This window comes from Furipterus horrens, unplaced genomic scaffold, assembly GCF_987537825.1.
Source record: "Furipterus horrens unplaced genomic scaffold, mFurHor1.1.pri manual_scaffold_6, whole genome shotgun sequence".
Classification (NCBI taxonomy): domain Eukaryota; kingdom Metazoa; phylum Chordata; class Mammalia; order Chiroptera; family Furipteridae; genus Furipterus; species Furipterus horrens.
The window spans coordinates 88,424,523-88,442,887 of NW_028327176.1; the positions used below are offsets into that span (position 1 = coordinate 88,424,523).

At 45.2% G+C, this 18,365-nt stretch overlaps 1 protein-coding gene across 6 annotated transcripts in view; it reads left to right on the forward strand.

Annotated features, from left to right (window-relative positions):
- The window catches only part of ANKS1A (ankyrin repeat and sterile alpha motif domain containing 1A), a 191,660-nt gene that overhangs the window by 117,172 nt on the left and 56,123 nt on the right, over positions 1 to 18,365 (forward strand). For all 6 annotated transcript variants that reach the window (XM_090282254.1, XM_090282256.1, XM_090282253.1 and 3 more), the window contains one exon: positions 2,146 to 2,726. In XM_090282254.1, the coding sequence (XP_090138380.1) occupies positions 2,146 to 2,726 (581 nt within the window). The remainder of the gene's footprint in view (positions 1 to 2,145; positions 2,727 to 18,365) is intronic.

Consider the following 18,365-nt stretch of genomic DNA (forward strand, 5'->3'; position numbering starts at 1 on the left):
ACAGCACTGAAGTCATGGTTTCCTGGGGCTGAGTAAGCTGTGTGGAACTGTGTAGATAGCATTTCTTCTCCCTGAGAAATTATTCAGGTTGTTCAGTGTTTGTTGGGTGCTCTGTACCTGACCTTTGTGTGTAGGTTTGTGAGTTAGGGCCTGAAAGTCCTGAAACAGTCAGCGTAGGGGAAGGAGAAGCTGACGCTCGTGCTGCTGGGCTTCTGTGGATATGTAATCAGAGCCAGAAGATGCAGTTAACTGGCCGCCCTGCTGCAGCCTCTGCAAACTCTCCGAAACCAAACAGACTCTAGACACTGAACTATTCTTCCTGAGAGGGTGGGGTGCATGGAACCACATCCCTGCTTAGACCTCAGGGTAATGAGCTCATGAGAGCTGGTTGTTGGGACCCCTCCTTCATGGCTGGCAGAGCCAGCGCCGTGGGACAGCAGTGCGTGCACAGGCAGTGCGTGCATCGGGCATATGAAGTGCGCCCCTTGCCATCTAACTACCTGGTTCGGTTTTGGAACTGAGCTGCAAGGGGTCCTGGGGCTGCCGGCATCCTGATGAGGGGGAGTGGGTACACGGGTGCTCCGCAGCACCCACTGAGGGGGAGACATTTGCCATCACAGTAAGGGGGCAACTTGGATTCTCATCACTATCATAACATAAAAGGGATTTTGAAGGACCATGTAGTCCAACCGACTTATTTTATTTTTTTATTTAATCTTTATTGTGTTATTTTCCATTACCATTTAGTCCCTTTATACCCCCCTCCCCGCCCACCCACTTATTTTAGATACTGAAGCCCAGCAGGATGAGTTCACTGCCAAGGCCGCCAGCTCAAGAGCAGCACAGCCAGGAAAGCCGGCTGTTCAGACGCCTAGGTTAAAGCCTCCCCACCACCTCCGACAAACCTCCTAAGGCCTGAGGGTCCTCGATTTCTCATCTGTTAAAAATAGTTGAACTCGACCCTTTCAGTTCTAAGATTCTCTGATCTCATGAACAGTTCTTGGGGGCTGTGGGCAGACTGAAGTCATTTGGTGTGTGTACCATAGCTTCCAGTTAGAGGAAATAAAGTTGACTATTAGCTTTGGAATGCGAGCTAGTACTGGATGCAGGGTTGTTTTCTGCCCTGCTGATGGGGGTTAGAATCTCTTCTTAATGGGTCCTGGTTCCTGCGGCGAGCCCCTCAGGTGTCCCCATATGGAACCGGTGTTGGGCTCTGATTTGGTCAATTATTAATGCTGCTTCAGGGCAGAGGTATCTGATCCCTGGGGGAGGGCACAGCAGCAGCGTCTCAGGAGCTAGTAGTGTCAGATTTCTGGGATGTTAGGGAGGTCTTGGGGGAACTGCAGACGTCCCTTGGCCTTGACAGATTAGACCATTTTGTTTTCAGTGGATCAACTAAAGTTAAACTTAAACAAATAGGAGCAGCTGGGAGGCTTTGGAAGGAGATGTGCACATTCTCAGAAAAAAAGAAAAGTTTGTGCTCCCTGCGGAAGGAAGGATGAGGCGTGGAACTCGACCAGCCCCCACTGAGGAAGGAAGCGGTCATTTCTCTGCCGTTTTGTTTTGCACTTTCAGTTAAGGAATTCCAGAAGTTGCAGGTTGTGGATCATGACCTCCTTTTCCCTCTGTTGCTGCTCGCCAGAGGGAGGGCGGGCGGGCGGCTCTAAATAAGACTTTGGCCTTTATGGAAGCGCATCAGATGTTCCGGCCGCGAGCCTCCCTGCTCACACTTGCTGGCTGGCGCACGCTCCTGCTCTCTCACTTGTACGCCGTGTTCGCTCACTGCTCACTGTGTCCTCTCCGCGGGGTATCGTTAGCACTTCTCGCCTTATATAGCAGCAAGGTCTGGTCGTTAATGTTAACAGAAATCTAACAACAGGGAAGGCTGCCAGATAGCATTAATCAGGCCAGTGTTTGGAACTTCATAAATGCTCTGACTGGGTACAAACTGAACATTTAGAACAATACAAAACTGTTCTCTCCCTTCCTCTCTCTTCTCTCCCTCTGCCCTCTCCCCAGCCCATCCAGCTTCTCTCTCTTTCCCTGTTTTTGAATTCCTCTGCTCTGCCGTATGCTTGCTGCATTGGAACTTTGTTGATTTTTGCCACTTTAATTTTTTATTTCTCTCTCTCCGTCCACTTCAAGACCACAGGCGGAGCAGCAGCAGTCGGAGCCAGGACTCTGCGGAGGGGCAGGACGGGCAGGTCCCAGAGCAGTTCTCAGGTCTTCTCCACGGCTCCTCCCCGGTGTGTGAGGTGGGGCAGGACCCTTTCCAGCTGCTCTCTGCCACTGGCCAGAGCCATCCAGAAGGGTCCCCGGCACAGGGCACCTGCCACGAGACCAGCATGCAGCTGGAGGAGCCGGGTGTGCACGCTCCTGGAGGCTCCCCGCCCAGTGTCCTGGACCAGAGCAAAAGAGTGGGCTACCCAGCAGGCCTGCCCACCACCAACAGCCAATCGCACCCTGAAACTTTGACTCACACAGTATCCCCACACCCTGGTGGTGCCGAGGAAGAAGGAGACCGGAGTGGAGCCAGAAGCCGAGTCCCTTCCACCAAAGCCGAACTCAAACTCAGCCGCAGCTTGTCCAAGTCTGACTCTGATCTCCTGACCTGCTCACCCACGGAGGACGCTGCGATGGGGAGCCGGAGCGAGTCCTTATCCAACTGCAGCATCGGGAAGAAGAGGCTGGAGAAGTCGCCCTCTTTTGCCTCGGAGTGGGATGAGGTAAGGCTTGTGATGTCACAGAGGATGAGCTGGCACGGCCTGCCACAGCTCTCCTGTGCGCGGCTCCCAGGGGCAGGCTGTGGCCAGGGTTGCTCCTGGCTCCTTCAGCTGTGACCAGTGTGGTTCTGGTAGCCATGCAGGAAACCAGCCCCAAGTAGCCAGGGCAGGAGATCTTCCTGCCTGGATTGAAGAGAACAGATCCATTCATGGTTACACTGAAGGGCGGAGGCCCCAGCACAGCAGGACAGAGGGAGAGGCTGTAGAAATGCCATGAAGTTTGGGAATATTTAGATCCTGTCAGCCCCACTGAGGGAGTCACACTCACTCTGAAGGTGCTTAAGAAGAGCTAGAGTCCTTCCAGTGAGTCTTCAGGAGGAAGAGGGAGATCCAGGGTTAGCTAGAAGAGTGGAGAGAGGGGCTGGGCTTTGGGAGAGGCTGCCAAAAGGGCATCCCTGGGGCTTTTCTCTTCCCCTCGCTTCTGTGGTTATTGTTATTGTGTCCCCTGGAAGACCCGGCGCCTCTCCCAGCAGAAGTGGCTTGCCCATCCCACATTCCCGGGTTGGTGAGACGGGGTGAGATGATTCAGGAAACAGAGAGATGAGTGAGGAGACAACATTCGGAGTCTGAGGCCCATGTTTCTTTTATAACCATTATTACAGAATCATTGAAATATGTACCTGAATATTTCTCAGTGACTTGTGGCATGTCTTACTGGGCAGAAGAATGTTTCTCAAAGATTGGTAAACACCCAGGGAATGTTAAAGTGCTATCCTTGCAGGCTTCTCGCTAGGAGAAAGCAGCCTTTGAAGTGGACTGGGTCCGTCTCCCAGGAACATTTTCAGGAGATGAATTTAGCCCTCAGGAGGAGGGGAGTGGTACAGCTGACATGTGCATTTGAACAGTCTGTAGACTAAATGCCCAGCCCAGCTCTGTTCTGGTTGCAGCTGCAAAGTTGTGTAAAGCAAAGCTAATCCCATTCCCATGTGCGAGCAGGGCAGGGGCAATTCCTGCAGCACTCTCACCTCCAGATTAGACGGGTTTAGGACTGTTTGTCAGGAACCCTGCGCACCAGGAGGTTTTCCCCGTTAGCGTAGCAGTGAGTGTGAGCGTGTGCCGGATGCAGGCCACTGAGGAAAAGCAGTCTCAGGGACCGAGCCTCAGGCACGCGGGGACGATGTGCCGGACTCTGTGTTTGTAGGCACGTGTACCCCACCTTTGTTTTTTAAAAGAGTTTTACTCACCTTCAGTCAAGGCTGTGAGAACGATAAGTGCAAGGCGCTCTGACAAGGCAGGACAGGTGAAGAGAGAAAGACATCGTGGGAGTGGGTGGGGACAGGAGGCGTGAGAGGGAGGAAAGGGCTTCAGGGGACCTCACAGGGAAGTGGGTTGTGACGTGGAATTAAAGAACCAGTGTTTTGGTTAAAACCAGATTGAAGCCAGTGGTATGAAGAAAGGACGCTGCTGGTGGAGAGGGCAGCATGAGCAAAGGCGTGGGCTTGGGGATGCCGGGGTCATCGGGCTTCTGGAGAGGGGAGTGTTTGTATGGGGACAATAAGAAATAGAAGTAGAAAGTAAAATCGGACCAGATTGTGAGAGGGCCTTGAATTTAAGGCTGAGTAATGAGTATTTGATTCAACATCAAGGCACTATCTCAGAGTCCTTCAAATGCGCTAGAAGACAGCTTTACCAATCTGATGAATTAATTACCCCTTCCCTTTGACTCCATCTCCCCGAGAGGTCGGCAGTGCTGGGTGATTCTTCGCAGGGTTTTCCTGCTCTGTTAACGGGCAGCATTACCAGGCAGTCTTAGGGGCTCCACCATTTCCTCCTAGAAAAGAAACATGAAGTCACCAGGGCACAGCCCAGCTTCGTTGTAGTTGACTCTTCGGACTAATAAACCAGCTGTTTCTGGGCATCTTAATAAGCGGAAGGGCATATGCTGATGTTTCTTCTGCAGGTAGAGATTGCAGGTGGGTACAGTGATCCCAGGGGCTGACTGTTCAGGGTGTACAGGGTGTCCTGGGCCAGTCTGCAGTGTGGCCTAGAAACACTGTTACATTTTAAATTTGAAAAAAACTAAAGGTAATTGAGGTCTTCATGGAAAGAATTCAGAAGATCGAGCTCTGCTTGCAAAGTAAGCATTAACCCTTCAACTTTGTTTTTGAGTCACATTATCTTGGTTTTTGTGACTGTTTCCCCGGTGGTTGGCCTTACTCCCAGGGCTTTGGTAGACTTTTCTAGAAGAGCACATAATTACTGGCTGCTCCCCACCCTGTCCCAACCAGTGTCTGAAGGCTGCTGTATATCTTGTGCTTGATAATTTTTTTTCTTTGTCATCATTAGATCCCCAGGAGGTGGGGGATGCTGCTGTACCAGCTGGGCCTGGGAGGCAGAGCAAGGCTCTGGGGGCCCAGGCAGCTGTGATCCTAGCACATGATGGGTTGTGCATGTGAGCTGGCCAGGCCACTCCTAGAAGGTAGTGCAGGGCAGTCCACAGGGCTCCGGCCCTGGAGTCAGCAGATCCAGCTTTGAGCCTCAGCTCCACCGCCTCCACCTTGATGCAGGGAAGGCCCCAGGAAGCCGCAGGGTATATATACCCTTGTTTGTGAGATGGAGGGAGTTAAGTCTGTGTTGCAGATTTGTTTGTACCAATTAGACAAGTGCCTAGCACAGGTCCTAGTGTACGAAAAGTATTACATGAATGGTAGATTGTTACTGTGCCTGGAGTGTCTTCAGACCTTAAGAAAGTCAGAGCTTATAGGGATGGTCCAATGGCGGGAGAGTGACTGGGAAGCAGCAAACTTCAAGCCCCTCAACTCGTGACGTCCTGCATGACTCTGCAGATCCAGAAGAGCCTGCTCAGCCTTCAAAAGTAGGGCAGGCGCCCCTCATTGTTCTTTGAGAAATTAATGAGCCTTTCTGCCTAACTCCTGAGAGGAGAAGAGAGGTTATAAATCTCTGATATTTATTTTTCAAATGTAGTCTACATACAGTAGTGCCCAATTTATCCATGAGGGACACATTCAAAGACCCCCAGTTGATGCCTGAAATTGATACCAGTGACCCCTGTATATACACACTATGTTTTTTCCTATACATACATACTTACGATAATTTAATTTATAAATTAGGCAAAGTAAGAGATTAGCAACAATAATTAAGAGTAGAATAGAACAATTATAACAATATAATAAAAGTTATGTGAAGTAGTGTCTTTGACTGTCTCTCTCTCAAAACCTCTTACTATACCGTTCTCACCTTTTCACTTAAAGGAAACACTTTACAACTTTGCTGGCACACCAGAATTGCCAGCGTCACTGCTGTTGCGCGTTGGGGCCATTATTAAGTAAAAGAAGGGTGTCTTGAACACAGGGACTGGAATACCATGCATGTCAATCTTATCACCGAGATGGCTGCTAAGTGACTCTATGGGCGAGTAGTGTGGAGTTGCTGGAAGAAGGGGTGATTCGTATCCTTGGATCATCCAATTGAACAGGATGGCATGAAATTTTTATCATGCTACTCAGGACAGTGTGCAATTTTAAACTTATAAATTGTTTATTTCTGAACTTTTTTATTTAATAATTTTTGGTGTGGTTAACCACGGTAACTGAAACCACAGAAAGCAAAACTGGATAAGAGGGGACTACTGTAATGGCCTGGAGGCTACTTGATTGGTTGGTGGTTTGGGATGATGTTTTATCATTGGGAACATGCACAGCTGATAGACTAGGAGTCATTTTCTGCAAACACAGACTGCTCCTTGTAGGTGCTTAATGCAGCCCTTGTTAATTACCCTGACAAGGAGACTTCTGAAAGTTAGCCTGGTTACGGTAAACCTCCGAGATAGTGTCCATTAGTGATACTAGCATTCTCCCTGTTTTCTGTTACATTTTTGATAACAAAGAAATAATAGACTTTGCTTTTAAAAGCGCTCAGAAGAGATCTAAATGCAAGCTTCAGTACTACTTTCTGTGTTTTCCAGTCAAGTCAAAGGCACTCTTTGTTGTCTTAATAATCCCTATAGCATAATGGAGGTTAAACTGAGAAACTGTGCATAAATAAACTTTAAACATGTATAGATAAGAGTGGGAAAATCACCTATGTCTCTCTACATGTAGTTAACCCCTGTTAACATTAGATGTATATCCAAATTTGGGGTCTTAGTATGTTTACAGATATATTATTGGCTTTTCGTACCTAATGGCTGCCTGTTTGGATGTATTACCATGGCAAAGTCAATAAGATCTGGATTCAGATCTGTATTCTAAAATGTGTGGTATTCTGTTCCATAGCTCTATCATAAGGTTAGTTTGTTGTTGGCTGTCCCATACTGTGCAGGGCATTTTCCATCAGCCCTTCGAGTACATTTCCTACCCTCCCTCCCTGCCCTCTGTGTCTCAGGAGCTGACCTGTGTGACGCAGTAGGCCGAGGAAATTGTGGCTTGACTGTGTTCCCCTAATGAAGGACCCCCCACCCCACCCCCGCTCCTGTGAAGGACCCTCTCCCAATAGCTGCTCTCTCTGGTAACCAGCCTGGGGCATCTGGCTGTGATTGGCTTCCATCCCTTGCTGTTGTCCCTTTTCCCTACCCAAACATACATAAGTAATCCCTTTATTAAGCTCCTTCAGTTGCCAAGTTTGAATGAGCCATCTTTTCCCTGCAGGGACCCTGAGTGATACAGACATTTTAGTACTGTTTCTGTCAGCTCTAAGCAAGCTCAATGGCTGTGTGCTGGAGCAGTAAACATGGCTCTTACATGTAAATTGTGAATTAATCTTCATTTACAGATGAACCAGAAAGGCTAGGTATTTAGTGTGCTGGGAAGCAGGAGAAATTCATCATTTAACTTGAAGCGTTTCCCACTCCCAATAATAGGAAGAAAGCTGTTCTCCTTTCTATCCAGTGGGCAGTGTGGTCAGTTCTTTCTGTTGTGTGCTCCTGAATCCCAGACCCCTGGAGGGATTTCATGCTCTGTCCCTGCATTGTCTGACACACCCACGGATGCACTCACCCAGCTGCAACAATTAATGTCTGAAATAAATTCCTCATGAGAAGAACAAAACTAACATCTGGTCAGATTGTGGTTTGAATGTGTAAAATGTCTGTGGGGTTAGGTAGGCCTCTCACATACCTGCCTTCAGAAGGGATTGAGGCTTCAGAAAGAGAACCGCACAGGCCGCTGGTCTACTTAGCATAAACGTTTGAGACATTTAGAACTTGGCTAAAGGCTGAAGTGATAAATCTGTGTTTTCTAATCAGTCTTCATAAATATTAAACAAGGTGGGAAATGAGTGAAGAGCAGGGACAAGCTTCCTGTGCATTTTGTACAAGCTGAGAATAATTTCTGGTCAGGGATTTGGGGACTGTCCCAGCTTCATCTGAAATGGTAGCTGAGGGGGGCACCCTTGGCTCTTGAATCCCTCCTTGAGAAGTGAGGTGGCAGTGGCAGGGAGGGCACCCTTCCAGGCCAGGTCCCAGCCATTTCCAGCAAGCCTTCAGTTGGAGGCATGATGTCATCAAGGGAAAAGCTGATTGGTTCAACTCCACAGAGGCTTTGGCTGCTTTTAACCCTTCAGGGTTGGGTGCAAGAATGACTTAGATGTAAAATAAAAAGATGTGGGCATTTGAGTTTGGCTAAACTTTCCACACCCTATTCTGCAGTACATATTGTTCTTTATTATGTAAACAAGCATGCTGTGTAGTCCTTTTGTGCTGAGCAAAGCTGTCTCACTCTAAGTAAAAATGTGACACTCCTACCTCTGGGGACAAATTAGACCCTGAAGTGTCTATTTAAGTTGCTTGCATGTGTACACTGGAGTCACAACTTTTGTCCTAGAACCTCTCCATTTCCCTTGGTTTTAGTGGTCTGTGAAGATTGAAGTATTTTTTAAAATATATTTTTAAAAATCTTAGTTATTTTATAGGCAGTCCTGAATAAACCCTGGCCTTTCTGTTTGATAACTCCAAGCAATTTTTGTTAGCCTGGATAAAAATATGTACAGGGGTGTGTAAAAGTAGGTTTACAGTCGTGAGTACACAAAACAGTTAATAAAGCTACTGTAATAATCATAACGTGCATGTCTTTTTCCACACGAACAACTGTAAACCTATGTTCGCCCACCCCGTATGTAGGAGCACTCCCATGGCCGTGATGCTAACAGAGGAAACAGCATGCTGTTAGGGATAAGCTGGAGTCAGCCCTGGCTGTGGTGAACTCGTGATGAGGAGACTGGGGTGTGCACCGCGCCCCCTTCCCCCAGCCCCTCTGGTGTGGGCGGTGGTGGTGGTGGGGCCTGGCCCCTGGCCCCTGGCCCCGAACGGTGCCCTCCCTGCCGCTGCTGCCACCTCACTTGGCCTGACCTCTGTCTTTTTTCCCCTTATTTTCATGCTTTTCTCTGCTTGCTTCTCCTGATTTCCTCTTTGCTGCTTTTCCTGTCATTTTACCCATCCTGCTTCTTTTTCTAATTTTTTCCCCCATTTGCTTATTCTCCCCTTTTCATCTATACTCTTTCCTGTCTTTTTACTCTATTCTTCCTTTTCTCATTTATTTTTCTTTTGCAGGCTTATTTTTACTGGTGGCATCAAGGAGAGGCTTTCCTAATAGCATTTCCTTCTCAGCCTTCTCTGCCAGAAGGACTTTTCCTTTATTATCTCTTTCTAACATGTCACCCGTTTGTGTATTCTGCAGAGCACTTTACCGCGGGCGCTGCGGGCGGCCCCTCCTCGCCAGGCCGCCCTCGCTGACCTCACAAACAAACCGGCTGCGCTCAGCTGCGTCAGGGCAGACGCCTTCCACACCCGGGAGGGGGTTGTGCTGTTTTGTGAAATCGCTAGGAAGATGAGAATTGCCCTTTTCTCCTTTTCTGTTTAATTTTTTTTTTTTAAACACCAGACCAAAAGCTTGGGTGACAGTAACTATGTAGGAGGATATATGAGAATAATTTGATCTTTGTTCAATGCATACAGAGGCTAAGAATCATGAAACATTTTCTGGAACATTATTTATATATGTTGATTCTGGTCTTGTGTCTCTTCCTTTTTTCTAGTAATGGCATCAGTAGTATACAGACTGAATGACTGTATATAATTTTAGGGAATAGTACTATATCTTATATTACTTCTAAGCAATTGTTTTTAAGAAACAGTCGAGGTATTTTCATGTAATTGGCAATAATATCAAATTGAAGTATGTTTTTATTATAATCATTCATTCACTCAGTTAATTTGTCCAGCACCTGCTATGTGCCAGGCACTGTTCTAACCCCTGGAGATGAGCAATGAACAAAACAAACGGAATCCTCTGCCTCCCGGAACTCCATGGTACACTAACTGGTGATAAGGGTGCTGATGAGAAAAAGCTGAAAAAAGGGGTGGGGTGTGGTAGGAAGTGAGGGCTGCAGGCTGGTGGGGCAGCGAGGGGACCCCAGTGAGGAGGTGAGGGCACACGCGTGGGGTGGGGGCCAGGCTGGGGCCCCGCTGCTGAGCTGCTTTCCGTCTTTGTAATTAATTTCTCCTGTAAGAGAAATTTAAAATTCAGTTCTATACTTACATTGTCTTACAGATATACCTTACTACTTGAGTTTTACTTTTAAGTTCCTTTCTCTTCCTCTTCCTCTTCTTCCATTGTTACCAGCTTCTTTTCTCGTCTTTTTTCTTCCTTCTGATTTTTTTCTACTAAGCTGTTTTGGGTGACTTTAAACACATGCATACATACCTATGTACATAGGTGATATACACACACCCTCAAATACATACATATATTTTTAAGCAATTGAACTAGAATGAAATGAAACCTAAATTTATTTTTTACATTACTAACAAATTTTTATTTTTGTTTTACAATTTTATTATCTGGCATTACTAGTAAAATCTCAACCCTCGTTCTTTAATGATTATTTTTTTTATTATTATTTTTTTTGTTTATGCCACTACAGTTGTCCCCACTCTCTACCCCACTGCCCACCTCCACTCAGCCCTCCCCCTCAGGCAATCCCCACATGGTTGTTCATGTCCTTGGGTTAAAATTTGAATGTCTAAGAATTTCTCAAGAGTTGATCATTGTCCTTGTCATCATCCTGGGCATGGATCATTGAGTGTGTTCTGGTGGAAGGTAGGGTTCTAGGTCATTGTCTTAGGATATACATTTCCATGGGTGCATCACATACTTAAAGCAGAAATAAAATCTAAAAACCAGGATTATAAAGCAAGAGGAAAGGAATTAAAAATTATTTAGACTGGAAGATGGCCAGGAATCTAGAAAATGGGAGATCCCGTGAGGGGAGGACAACTGACTAGATATTCAAGGAGTCTGGGTGTCAGCACCCAGAACACAGAAAGTTGCTGGTGCCCTAAAAGGCACCTGAAGGACTGATGGGTAGCTAATCTGTAATGCTCCCCTTAGGTCCAAGCGTACAGGTTCCAAACAGGGCATTGCAGCCAGTTAAAGAGAGTGAGGTGCTGGTACTCTCAGACATCCTCTGACCCTGGTGAACTTAGGGAGGTCAATGGAGCTTAGACACCAGGTATGGAGACTGTCTTTGTGTGCACATGCACTTGTGTGAGAGAGCAAGGGTGTGTGTTATTTCAGATGGTGAATTATGTTATATCCGGGGGTTCAGCTGGGAATGGGGGCATAGCTCAGTCAGCCGAGTCTGGGGATTGTGGTTGCCTGGTCAGTGAAGGTACACTCGGGCCTGGGTCTGGTTGGGATCAAGATGCTCTGCACTGTGATGCGTCCGGTCCTTCCTTCCATAGATCTGCCAGGTGACCTGCTGTTGGCTGCTTTAGGCCTCGTCATCTCTGGCTCAATTGGAGCCCCGGGAAATAGAGCAAAACAAGTTGGCTTCATAATATACGCGTAAGACAACCGTTTCTATAGGTTTTCCTCCTTGAAATGACTAGGACCCAGAGAAGCTTCATTTGTTTAGCGATGTGCTCTGTGTGGTCAGAGTAGCTAATAATTACCTGGCCATATAGTGAGGGACAGGCTGGCTGCTTCTTATGTAAGACTCTAGGAAAACAATTCATCCGGACCTCACCTGGGCTTCCTTGGGAACCCGTGACCCTCAGCAATAACACAGAGCTCTTTTCTGGACCCCGATGGGCTAGCGCCCTCAAAGGTGTGATCTCTAGTCTCAGCTCTGTGATCTCCAATCTCAGCTCCCTTCCTGGGCTTCCTTTACTTTCCTTTACTTTCCTTTATCTTGCTCTCTTCCCCGTAGTTGTTTCTTTTTGATACCACCATGTGAATAGCCAGTGGGTAAGAAGAATGCTTGTGGCCTGAGGATTCTGGGCAGGGAGAGATACTGAGTGGTCTTCCCCAGGCATCCTGCTCGTCTTGCGTTCCAGCTCTAATGGCCAATCTCCGGCACCACAGGCCCACCTGTCCATAACCCACGGTGGCCTGTTTATTTGTCTGGACAGCTGGGAAACTGCCTAAGCCCACTAGGTGCCTACAAATGACAGTTTGTCTGACAGTCTGTTCTTGCCTATCGTAATTCAAACGACCAGGAAGCCATTGTCGGCTCAGTTGAAATGGTGTGGTTTGTGTAAATACTTGCAGTTAGTTATTTTGAGCAGAACCTCCCTTTAAAAACTCTGGGAATGTCTTGTATCTCTTATGCAGCATACTTGCAGTCCTGGATTTGCTGCTGGGCTAGATTCCCTCACTGACACCAAGACACTGAATGATCCTGGACAAGTTTATCTTCAGGGATTGGCCGAACCCTCTGTGCTGGCCCGTAGCACAGGCGAGAACTCCATGGACCTTGGGGAGTAGTGGAGGAGGCGGGCACTCAAAGGGTAGCCATTACTGAGCCCCAAAGCCTTGTGCTGTGTTCCTAAAGGGAATATTAGTCTTAACCCTCATTTCTAATTGGAAATGGGACTTTTATACTGCAGGGATATTTTTAAAAGTTATAATACCTGAATGTGCCTGAAATTTAAAGGATACCAAAAATACAAATTTTTAAAACTATATTTCATTGATTATGCTATTACAGTTTTCCCAATTTTTCCCCTTAACCTTCTCCACCCAGCTTTTTCCACTCCCTCAGGCAATCCCCACACCATTGTCCATGTCCATGGGTCATGCTATAGGTTCTTTAGCCACTCCGTTTCCTATACTGTACTTTACATCCCCATGGCTATTCCACAACTACCTCTTTGTACTTCTTAATCCCCTCACCTCTTCACCTATTCCCTCATACCCCTCTCCCTTCCGGTAACCATTAAAACACTCTCCATATCCATGATTCTCTCTCTGTTCCTATTTGCTTCATTTGTTTTTTAGATTCAGTTGTTGATAGATATGTATTCATTGCCATTTTATTGTTTATAGTTTTGAACTTCTTCTTTTTCTTAAGCAAGTCCCTTTAACATTTCATATAGTAATGATTTGGCGATGATGAACTCCTTTAGTTTTTTTCTTGTCTGGGGAATTCTTTACCTGCCCTTCGATTCTAAATTATATCTTTGCTGGGTAGAGCAATCTTGGCTATAGATCCGCACTTTTCATGACTTTGAAATCTCTTGCCAATCCCTTCTAGCCTGCAAAGTTTCTTTCAAGAAATCAGCTGACACTCTATGGGAATGCCCCTATAGGTAACTAACTTCTTTTCTCTTGCTGCTTTTAAGATTCTGTCTTTATTTTTAACCTTTGACGTTTTAATTATGATTTGTCTTGGTGTGGGCCTCTTTGCATCCATCTTCTTTGGGACTCTGTGTGCTTCCTGGACTTGCATGTCTATTTCCTTCATCAAGTTAGGGAAGTTTTCTTTCATTATTTTCTCTATAGATTTCCAATTTATTGCTCTTTCTCTTCTCCTTCTGGCACCCCATGATGCAAATATTGGAATGCTTCAAGTTGTCCCAGAGGCTCTGTACACTCTCCTCTTTATTTTTATTTTTATTTTTTGATTCTTTGTTCTTCTTGTAGTTCTGATTGGTTGTTTTTTGCTTCCTTATGTTCCAAATCATTGATTTGATTCTTGACTACACACTCCTGTTGTTTCCCTGTAAATTGTTCTTTATTTCAATTAATGTATTCTTTATTTCTGACTGGATCACTTTTATGCTGCTGAGGTCCTCACTAAGCTCCTTGAGCATCCTTATAACCAGTGTTTTGAACTCTTAGTTCTTCTTCTGGAGTTTTGATCTGTTCTTTCATTTGAGCCATGTTTCTTTGTCTCCTCATTTTGGCAGCCTCTCTGTATTTATTTCCGTGTATTGGGTAGAGCTGCTTTGACTCCATGTCTTGGTAGTGTGGCCTAATGTAGTAGGTGTCCTATAGGGTCCAGTGATACAGCCTCCCCTATTACCCAAGTGGGGTACTCAAGGTGTGCCGTTCATGTGGGCTGAGTACATCCTCCTCTTGTAGTTGAGCCTTGATTACTGTTGGCAGGTCAATGGGAGGGATTTACCCAGGCCAGTCAGCTGCCAGGACTGGCTGTGACCACTGACCACCAACCTCCGCCCTCCGTGGGGGATCAGCTGTGCCAGGACAGTGTGGTGGCTGAGCTGTAAAGCAGCCTGAGATGGCTGCTGCCAGTGCCTGCCTGGGGCCACATAGCAAGAGGTATGGGGTATCAGGGTTCACTAAGGCTGGCTCTTGCTTGTTTGAGAGGATTTAGGAAGTTACAAAGCATGAGCCAAGAGGAGCCATTCATATGGAAAGCAGCTTGGGTGGGCCCATACATTGTGTGGGACAGAATCTCTGGGCATTTCCAGGGCGGGGCAAACAGTGTTAGCTAAGTTGACAGAGTCTCAGATATGGCACCACCCTGCCAGCTCTGTGGCTGTGTGGGGGCAGCGTTCAGAAAAGGGACGGTGGCCTCTGCCCACCTTCCTGTCTGGAGAAAGCTGTCCCCCAGCTCTTGCCTTGAGGCCAGACACTTCAGTTTCTCCCTGAATGACGCTGGTGCCTTTCAGGCTGCTACCCTGGTGCTAGAGCTCAGCAGGAGGGAGTCTGAGAATGTCTATGTGTGGATTCTTTAAGAGGAACTGCGTGGGACTCCAGAAGTTGCTTCCACTGACTGAATCCCTGCTGGTTTTGCAGCCAGAAGTTATAGAGACTTATCTTCCTGGCACTAGAACCCTGGGCTGAGGTGCCTGGTGTGGGGCTGGGACTCCTCACTCCCGAGATCTCCCTCCCAACTTTTTATCCACCACACATGAATGTGGGACCAGCCCATTCCACATCTGTGCCCCTCCTACCAGTTCTGATGGATGTGGTTTCTTTAATTCCATAATTGTCAGACTTCCATTCATCTTGATTTCTAACGGTCCTAAGTGATGGTTGTTCTATAATTTAGTTGTAATTTTGATGTGGTTGTGCAAGGAGGCAAGCTATGTTTACCTGTGCCGCCATCTTGACGAGGTATCCTGTAAAATTTTTTTTAGGTCTCCCTTTCTGTGTGTCCCTGTTTTTTTAAGTATCCTTCCAGAAGTATTCTGTGTGTATATAAGCATTTTAGACATGTAGAATATTTTTCTTTTTCTTTTTAAGATAAATGGTGCCATATTATGCATAATGCTCTGAACTTTGCTTTTTCATTTAATATTTTTGACAATCATTTTAATTAACTACATGAACTGTTTTCTATTTTTGTACTTCATAGTATTCCATAGTATGAATATACTATCTTTTATTTGAGAAATTTCCCCTAGATGGACAATTTGGATGTTGCTAAGTTTTTATGGGTTAAAAGTAATACTGCATTGCATATCCTTATTCAAAGTTATTGAAAAATGAATTTCTAGGAGGTGAACAGCTGTGTTGAAGGGTGTTAGCTTTTTAATTTCTTTGGTTAACAGATTGGAAATGTTATTTTGGTATAGTTTTAAAGTGGTGTCTTTTATTATGAGTGAGGTTGGCATCTTTTTCTTATGTTTAAAAAACACTTTTGTGCTTGTTCTTTTCCTTTTTCTTTTCTTTAGGTGTTGAATCAGTCTCTTTCTTTGCATTTGTAGGAGCTCTTTATGTTTGAAGAAATTAGCCCTTTATCTGTGATATCAGTTTTGGCTTTGTTTATGGTATTTGTTATTTCTTTCTAATTGGGGTAAAATTGGCATATAACTTTTTTTAACAAGCAGAAATTTAAAATTTTTGTGTAATTGAACCTATCAATCTTTTCGGTAATGAGATCTGGATTTTGTGTTCTAGTTAAAAAGACCTTCCCTATTCCAAAAAAGTTTTTTTTTTTTTTCCTAGTAGTTCTATGGTTTTATTTTTTAGATTTAAATCTTTGTTTCTTATGGAATTTATTTTTATATAAGGAGTAATAAGCCACCTGTTGACTTTTTTCCAGCTACATTGAGGTAGGAATGTGTAAAGTATACACATGATGATTTGATATATTTATACATTGTGAAACAATTCCCCCATCAGTTTAGGTAACACATCCATTGCTTCACACAGTGACTTTTTTTGTATGTGAGAACATTTAAGTTCTATTCTCTTAGCAGATTTCACTTATATAATAGTGTTATCATGTTATACATTAAATCAACAGACTCCATTTGTCATATAACTGAAAGTTTGTACCCTTTTACCAAAGCCTCCCTATTTCCCCCTTCTTTCAGCACCCCCTGGTTCTATGAGTTCAACTTGTTTTTTGTTTTTTTTTAAGGTTTCATATGCAATTGATACCATGCAGTATTTATCTTTGTCTGGCTTATTTCACTTCACAAAATATCCTCCAGGTTTGTCAATTTTGTCACAAATGACAAAATTTCCTTTTTAAAGGCTGAATAGTATTACTTTGTGTGTATATTACATTTCTTTATTCATTTATCAGTGGACACTTGTTATTTCCATACTTTGGCTATTGTGCATAATGCTGCTTTGAACATGGAAATGCATGTGTCTCTTTGAGGTACTAATTTATCTCCTTTGGATATAACTAGAAGGGAAACTGCTGGGTTATGTGATAGTTTTAATTTTTTGAGCGACCTTCATACTGCTTTCCATGGTGGCTGCCCCAGTCTGCGTTCCCACCAACAATGAACCAGGGTTCCCTTTTCTCCACATCCTCGCCAGCACTTATCTCTTGTCTTTTTGATAATAACCATTCTAACAGATGGGATGTGATATCTCATTGCAGTTTTGATTTTTCATTTCCCTGGTGGTTAGTGATGTTAAGCACATTTTCATGTACCTTTTGGCCATTTGTATGACTTCTTTGGAAAAACGTCTATATAGGTCTTTTGCCCGTTTTACATTGAGTTAATTGTTTGGTTTTCTGTTGAGTTGTATGAGTTCTTCATGTAGTTTGGATGTTAGCCCCTTAATCAGATATGCGGTTGGTAAACGTTTTCTCCCGCTCCCAGGCTGCCTTTTTTCATCTTGTCGATGGTGTCCTTTGGTGTGCAGAAGCTGCTTAGTTTGACATAGTTCTCTGTGTTTATTTCTGCTTTTGTTGCCTCTGCTTTTGGAGTCATATTAAAAGAATCATTGCCAAGACCAAATATTCTTTTGATTTTTAGCAACTGTTTGATCTGGCTCACTATTTGATTCAGTTTTCCAGGTGAAGAAACTAAAATTTTAGAGCTGAAATGGGTTGCATAAGGTGTTAGAGTGGCTGAATGAGGTAAGCCAGTTGGAGCTACATCTGAGTCTTAATGGGATTGTATTTAGAATGTAGGTGAGCTGAATTTTTGTTTTGATGTTAATTAGCAGTTACTTTTCAGTTCCTCTTGTTTGAGTCCAAATTATTACAGCTTTTCCCCCCAACAACAGAAAAAGATTTATCTGTGTGTATAAAGGAAAGTAACTTGGGAGAGGGAACTCCGGGAGAAAGTCTGCATTTACCTTTTCACTATTAAGGCTCAAAGCATTTTTTCCCCTTTCTTCTGTCGCGGATGGAGGACTGTGAATTTTTCTTCTGTGACTTACAGAATGATAGGATGAGGCACAGCAAATTTTCAAATCAGGGAATCAGAAGCAGTCTGAGTTGCACTGTCATCCAACTGCCTTAATGAACAGTTACTTCCATGTCTCTCAAAGTGACCTTCCAGCTTTTGCTTGGAAACGCCAGGTGACCGCCTTTGCTGTCCGCTCCTACTTGTGTGAAATCATGGAAATTGCTTTCACATTTCCAGCTGAAAACTGTGACTTCCACCTCATCAGTTCTGGTTCTAACTTCTGGGTCATGCACGCTGCCCTGTTTCACGGTTGTTCAGATATTTGAAATGCACTGTGTCCTCCCACTCTGAAAGCTTCCTGTTTCCTTGCCAGGTACCCCAGTTCCTTCTTCCCTCCTCAGGTGACTTGTTCTCAAACTGCTTCTGTCCTGGCCATTCTCTTGAAGTTGTGTGACATCATTACAGATCACATTCTACATGGCGATGAGATTCTACTTGTGTCATGGCACCTGGTAATGCTTCATCAAGGAATCAGGTGTGCCTCCTACTCGCCTGAAAAATTAAGGGATCAGTTTGTCAGTGAGCCCAAATCAGGGACCCCCTCCCGAGCCCCCTGCCCAATCAGGAGGCCAAGCAGAAAGCTGCTCTGTGAAGTGGCTGAGAGCTGCTTGTGTGAGGCTTCCACCTGTGCTTCCTCCCTGGGAGCTACAGCTCAGCCTGCCCCTGCGGTGCTTTTTGGCAAAATCAATGCAGGTCTCCCCTGGACCCCATCA